The 7034-nt window shown below is 41.9% G+C and overlaps 1 protein-coding gene across 2 annotated transcripts in view; it reads left to right on the plus strand.

Annotated features, from left to right (window-relative positions):
* CNIH3 (cornichon family AMPA receptor auxiliary protein 3) overlaps positions 1 to 7034 on the plus strand; it is a 194658-nt gene that overhangs the window by 177148 nt on the left and 10476 nt on the right. For both annotated transcript variants that reach the window (XM_019516518.1, XM_019516519.1), the window contains one exon: positions 4158 to 4270. In XM_019516518.1, coding sequence (XP_019372063.1) covers positions 4158 to 4270 — 113 coding nt within the window. The remainder of the gene's footprint in view (positions 1 to 4157; positions 4271 to 7034) is intronic.

The following is a 7034-nucleotide window of genomic DNA, read 5'->3' on the forward strand; positions in this document are numbered from 1 at the left end:
CGGCGCGTGCCCATCCATGTCATGCCTCTGGTAGGCTGGCTACGACTGGGACTGACTACCCTGGTGGGTTCGCAGGCAGGGTCTTGGGCCCTCCTGCGCCCCCTCTTGCGCGAACTCTGCGCTAACTCACGTGCCGGCAGACAGCACACCTGTTTGGGCAGCCTGTTCACATGGCTCTGGTCACGTGGCTCCCTGGGGGGCTGGGCAAAGTAGGGGCCTGGGCAGAACAGAGACTCTCCCATTGCCTGCTCGTCCCCCCTGACTAGTTTGTAACAGGCCACTAGATCCCCCCTCAGTCTTCTGTTGTGGAGGTTGAACAGGTTCAGGTCCCGTAGCCTCTTCTCGTAGGGCCTGCCCTGCTGACCCCTGATCATGCGAGTGGCCCTTCTCTGGACCCTCTCCATGTTGTCCACATCCCTCTTGAAGTGCGGCGCCCAGAACTGGATGCAGTACTCCAGCTGCGGCCTGACCAGTGCCGCAGAGAGGGGGAGGATCACCTCCTTGGATCTGTTAGAGATGCATCTATGGATGCATGACAAGGTATGGTTGGCCTTCCTGATTGCATCCCGACACTGCCAGCCCATGTTCTCCTTTTATCCCAGTGCAAGTCTCAACTACAATTCAAGCTAAGCATGCAGCTTAACCTAAGCACAGAGGTCCGACCCAGGCCTGAAAGCATCTGGGTCCCAACAAGTTGCTCAGAATGTCAAAAAATGTGGGGGTCTGCTCAGTATTTCCGATTTGTCTAAGCTGGTGCTGTTTGGTAAGATGGAACATCAGGAAATGCTGAACCTATAAAAGCTTTTTTTCCACATTCTTCAGGAAGCTTCTGACACCCAAAGATTCACCAGCATAACAAAAAGCTTTGCTGCTTCATACGCTTCTCCATCCAACCCAAACTTGCTTTACACTGTGAATGTGGCATGCCAGCTATGGGTGCCACTTCACAGGTTTTGGCACAAATCACTTCTTAATGGACAGGAAGGCCAGAATGTTATTGTTTAGTTAGAAAGTAGTTAACCATGTTAGCAGGGGTGGTCAACCTGTGGCACACATGCCACTAGTGACAGAGGCAGTCTGTGTGTGTGGCACACAGCAGATTGGAGCGGGGAGGAGCAGCACAAAAGCAGAAAGGGCAGGGAGAAGAAAGCAGCGCAGCAGTTTGGACTGGGAGCACAGAACAGGGAGCAGAAAGCAAACCAGCAGATCGGGCAGGGGAAGGGGATTGGAGTAACACTCCAGGTAAAGGCAGGGCTAATTTATGACACACCTACCAAAAAGGTTGACCCTCACTGGTCAAGTCATGAGGAAGGCAGGCTAGAGTGGCACCTTAGAGACTAACTAGTTCAGAGAGGCATGAGCTTTTCTGGGCAACAGCCTGCTTTGTCAGTCAGTACAAAACTTAATGCCTCTCAGTCAATCAGTATCTAAGGTGCCACCCTGCACTACATTGTTTAATTAGAAAATCTCTGGCACTTTTCTGGATTTCTGGGAATCATTCATATTTGGGTTTGCTGAATCCTTCATTTGTTTTTTTGCATTCTGAAAGCAAATAGTTTCCTGACATGAGTTTCACTAATATGACTCTTCCTTCCATCTACTTTATCTTCATTTGTTTCTGCAAATTCCACAACTTTTAGTTTAAAAGAAGCTCTACATCACTGTCAAGGACCTATGATTCCTATTTGTTTTAAAATGGCTGACTGTATATCATGGTTGATTTGAGACCCAGCAGTCACCCCTATTTATACACCTTCTGGCATTCACAAACTTTGCTGGTGTTTGTAATTCAAGCATCAAATATATGTTATTATCATTATTATATTAGTCTAATATTGTATTTAATATTATTATATTTATCTTATTATTTATTCCCTTTTTTTCTTTTGCTACCTGAATATTGAGTTGCTTTGACTCTTTTACTTGTTTTACTTGAATTTTAGATGCAGGCCATTTTTAGAAGAAATATTTGGTTTTAAATTGTGTCTCTTAAATTTGAAGTAATATGGTAATACATTTTCCTCCCCTCTCTTCTGTAGAAATTGTTCTTCAGCTTTGGCTCTAGTTCTATAAGTTGTAACCTTTTTTTCAGACATTCTTTCAGATTCTTTCCCTGGATAAATATAAGCAGGCAGGATTCATGGACTGCTACATCTCCTGGCTACCATGCAGGCTGACCCAGCACCAGCTGTTCCAACCAATTGCTTTTACTGTGCCAGTTTTCTCCTCAACTCCTTATGTTTGAACTTATCTCAAAAGATATCAGTGATGCTTATCTAAATCCATTACCTGTTTTTCTTTAGAGTAGGAGTGAGTTCTTTCAACTGAAGTAGCAAACAGTATAACAGCAACTGAATATGTAGAGGTACACAAAATGTTCATAAAAGTAATACAGGTAACTCCCACATTCTTCACATTATCTGAGTCATGGCAAAAGCTTGCACTGTTACCAGCCCTGGCAATCACGATCTCCTGCTAAGTAAAAAGCCACTTAGTTTCCACTTACGCCTGTATGTCCCCAGTGATGTCAATGAGGTCAACTGACCTCAGCTGCATATATTTTACCAGGATCCCATTCATATATAACCACCACAAAAGGCTATAGAGATCAGGTTTATTGTACTGGATTACTAATGTAACACACTTTAAATTCTGGGGTGTTTAGCTAGATGGATTAAGAACTTTTTATCTGCAGTTTGTGACGGTGATGAATCATTCTGGCTGGAAAGGTTGCAGCTATACTATAAATCACATTCAGAAAAAGAAGAAAAAAACCCCCAGCAGTGATAAATAACCTGAATCTGGAATCCAAACCATATAATTGTGCCATGATGTGTCATCCACATAAGATACATTGCTCTGAAGGAGCTAAAACTGAAAATACAGGTTCAGAGTAAGATGCCTCTAAATGTGTTAATTACTGGAAAAGAAGTAGCAATGGCAAATAAAAGTTACAAATAAATAAGTTCTGTGCGAGATGGAAAGATTTATAAAGGAACTGAAAATGGGATTCATGATAATCCTGCAATATAACTATTTAGTAAGAAATGTAACAAGTTCTCTATTATCTTCAGAAAAAGCAATTTGAAGATTGGCTGTTTGACAGGCACTAGTGAATTTATAATAGAAGAACTCCAAGTGCTTCTTGTGGTGGAGCCTGACCTTAGCTGAGGGGGCTCAGAGACACAACAGAGGGCAAAGCTCACTTGCCTGTAGATTTGGCTAGATTTTGAGAAATGACTGATGTTGACAAATGAGCTGTCATGGCTTAAGTGGGGATTACAAATACAGAATTACAGAAAGACCACCAGAAACAAATAATAGTTAGATTACAGCTGAGAAATGGAGAAGTCAGCAAAGGTAAGTGTTGTCTACGCTAGCCTGTTTTCACTTAAATCTTCTGTTGCTGTTGTCATTAATTCAGTACCATCATTGATGATGAGAGTGCTCATGTACACAAGGCAAGTACAAAAACTGTAAAAAAAAAAAAAAAAAAGAGCTTTGGTAAATAAAGGTACTCTCAATGATGTCACTTCATTTCCTTTCCTTTTTCCGCCTTCTCCTGTTCTTTTCTTAAGGAGAATGACCCACTTTTTAGGTCCATGATGTGCTGGGAGCTGTGCCTTGCCAAAGAGGAGGATTTTCAAGGATCCCTTTCGATCAAATTTTGGCTCAAATTGCCTGAAGCTCCCTTCCTTTTGGGGCGTATGTAACAACTTAAAATTGTGGGAAACAACCTTCTGGCTTTTCAAGGATGCTGTTCCACATATTATACCAGATCTCTATTTTCCCTTTTTAAACAGCTCTGTAATCATACTTGGGACTTGAATAACTCCTATCATAATGCCCTGTGAGGTAGGTAAGTATTATAATTCCATTTCAGACAAAAGAAACTAGTGCACTAATAGGATAAATGATGTTCCCATGGCTTCTCAGTAAGTCACTGGTATAGAGCCAGGATTAAAACTCAGGAGAGCCTGGCACTCCACCCGGTACTCGTTACTCTTGACTGTTTTCTCTGTCAACCAAGTTGGACCCAAGGGAGTCTTATACACACAGCAGACTTACAGATATAGTTTGCTTACTGAAAAACTGTTTTAAACAATTAAAATCACTGAAGTGTTTTTTCTGACAAGTTGTTCTTTCTGTTTCTGCAGCTGGTGCTACCTGAATATTCCATCCACAGCCTTTTCTGTATAATGTTTTTGTGTGCTCAGGAATGGCTCACCTTGGGGCTGAATGTCCCACTGCTTTTCTATCACTTTTGGAGGTAAGTCTGCCTTTTAAGTTTTGTTCCATAGTCATCTTCATTTTCTGAGTCAACATGCATACATAGGCATCAGGCAATGAAAACGCAGCAGTAGAAATGAAGGGCAGCTTTCTTTCACTCAGGAGATTACTTGGATGAGTTGATGAGACACGATTTTTCCTCTCAGTTTGTAGTTTAATTTTTTTAAATAACATCCAACACTAAAAGATATATTTTCATTAAATTTTAGGGGGGAAAGGAATATAGTCTGGTATTTTCAATAGAAGTCTATTTTCTAAGTTAGTGAAACATTCCTATTAAATATTGAAGCACAAATGCTACAGCACAAAGAGAACTAGGAAAAGAGACAGGCTAGAAACTGAAACTGAAGCCAACCATGGTGCTGGCACTTCTTCCATTTTGAATTTGTGGAGAGTACCTGTCCCAAAGAGCTTAGTGGTGCTGGGCATGCACCCACCATCCCTGTCCAGGAAAATAGCCCTTTGGTTGGATTTGTTATATATTGATAGAGTTCAATAGGAAGGAAGTTCATATTTCTTTTATCTGTGTGAATGGCAAGATTCTCTGATCACCTTTAGCTGCTTTATGCTTCTTTGGCAGCACAGGAGGTCCAGATTCTGACGATACCTGTCCAGGGGAAAATTTACCTTTTGGAAGGGAGTTGTCATTAGTGTAAAGCTGGTAGAGGATGCAGAGCTGCCTCCTCCATCCCAACATGGTAGGAATGGGATGTGTTGCAATGCATCTCCTCTAATCCCATTCCCTCTGCTGGAGCCACCCATTCTTTCCCCATGTCCCCACACCCGCCAAAGTTGGCACTCTAATTGGTCACCACTCCCTAGTTATGCTACTGTCCTTATCTGTTATGAAGATGAGCAGTGGTCTTTGGTTTCCACAGCTGTCAGTTTGGCACTTTCAATAGGACTATATCCACATAACATTTTTAAAAGATAGACGTGACTTTTGTCTGTCACGATCTTCTTGTCACCAGAGGTTACATATAACTGTAGAGAATCAATGCCTTATAATATTGTGAAGAATAGTATTGTAATGAGGGAGGTAATTAGGAAAGCCTTAGATAGGAACAAGAGTATTAGTTATTTCCATATTTTCTGCAAAAGCTCAGTAGCAATGAAGAGTGAAACGGAGCACTGTATTATCCAGAGTTTAGAGTGACAGTGTAATTCTCAGAAAGCTTAATGAAGTGGAGCTGTGAATGTGTTTTCTTTCTGGTGACTCTAAAAAAGGGAAAGCCATTAGTATTTTCAACACCATTTTAGCAGAGGGTAATACCCAGAGTGTGACAATAATAGGTGCCTGACAAGCACAACATTATGTTTAGTGCACAAGACAAAATGTTACTCTAACATGCTAAATGTTTACGGTCACACTTGGAGGAAAGTACGGTTGATCTTTTTTGTTTTTGTGGAGATGACTGTGTATGCATGTGACTACAAATCTAATTAGGATGGGACCAATTACAAGAAGTGCTTTAAAAATGTGTCATGGGTACCCCTATATGCAGTCAATAATTTTAGGGGGCATTATTTACCACACACAGATATTTCCCTGAATTGGATTTATTCCTGTTGTGTTGCTTCTCCATTTATGGCTGATGTTAAGCTGTGTCCAGTATTAACATTTTTGTTTGTATGAACCATGTTTTAATGAATGCATTTTAGTATTTGAATATTTTGACTTAAGACAGGCAGTGAGTTGATTTCTGACACTTGGTTTATCAATTGGCTGGACCTGATGATCTTACAAGGTCCCTTCCAGCCTTAACGCCTATGAAATATTCCTCACCAAACAGGAGCTATTTGCACCTCAGAGAGACCCTGGCTTGCAGGGAAGAAGCCAGTCTCTGAAATAAGTATTCACATCAAACAATAGCTTCAATAGATGTCAGAGGGATACGCCTCAGTTTCCTCAGACAAAGACTAAAGTGCTTTCCAAAAGGAAATCTTATACTGAGAGGGTTCCTCTTACCCTCTTGAATAAAGACAGCTAAGGGAAATCTGATTAAGGGTTTATAATAATTGTGCTGTCTTCCTGAAATATAATTTTGAATAGGAAGAAATCTAACTTTTCAGACAGATGGTTATCCATGGAAAGTAAACATCTGCATAATGAATATGCTCCCAGATAATTGAATAGAGAAATAAAGACAGGGAGATAGTATTTAAGAATGGCTTTTGAGGAGAAAGAATGTCTAGGAAATCCCCATGCCTTAGGGGGGAAAGTCCTAACTCCAGCTGTAAGGGCTAGTGATCTGGAAGAACTAGTGGAGGGAACTGGTAAGTGCTGGATACAGAGGCTGACTCAAAAATTGCTTCTAATTAGAGTAACAGGGCAAAATTGTCCTGTTTTAATTTTGTATAATTTCTGTATTCATACTTAATACTGCATTTACTCAAATCCAAGACAAGGTTTTTCCCTCCATTCAATATGGGGGCAAAAATCTCCTCATCTTGGATTTGAGTATAAGGTGGAAGGGAGGGTCAGATGGCTGCTGTGGCTCCTGGGTTGGGGCCAGAGTCAGAGCCCCAGCAGCAGCCTGCCAACCCTCTCCCCCATCCCCACCACTCCAGGACTCTGGTTCATGGCTAGGCAGAGGCTGGATCTTCCTTTTGCTCCGTGCCTAGGGGGAATGGAGATGGAGCTGTGTCTGATAGCAAGCAGCATGGGGCGGGGGAAACAGGGCCTGGGGGGACAGAAGCTGCAGGGAGGCAGAAGCCACAGGGGGCAGAGGCTGCAGGGGGGG

The sequence above is a fragment of the Gavialis gangeticus genome, unplaced genomic scaffold (assembly GCF_001723915.1).
Source record: "Gavialis gangeticus isolate Ggan-Ray unplaced genomic scaffold, GavGan_comp1, whole genome shotgun sequence".
Lineage (NCBI taxonomy): Eukaryota > Metazoa > Chordata > Crocodylia > Gavialidae > Gavialis > Gavialis gangeticus.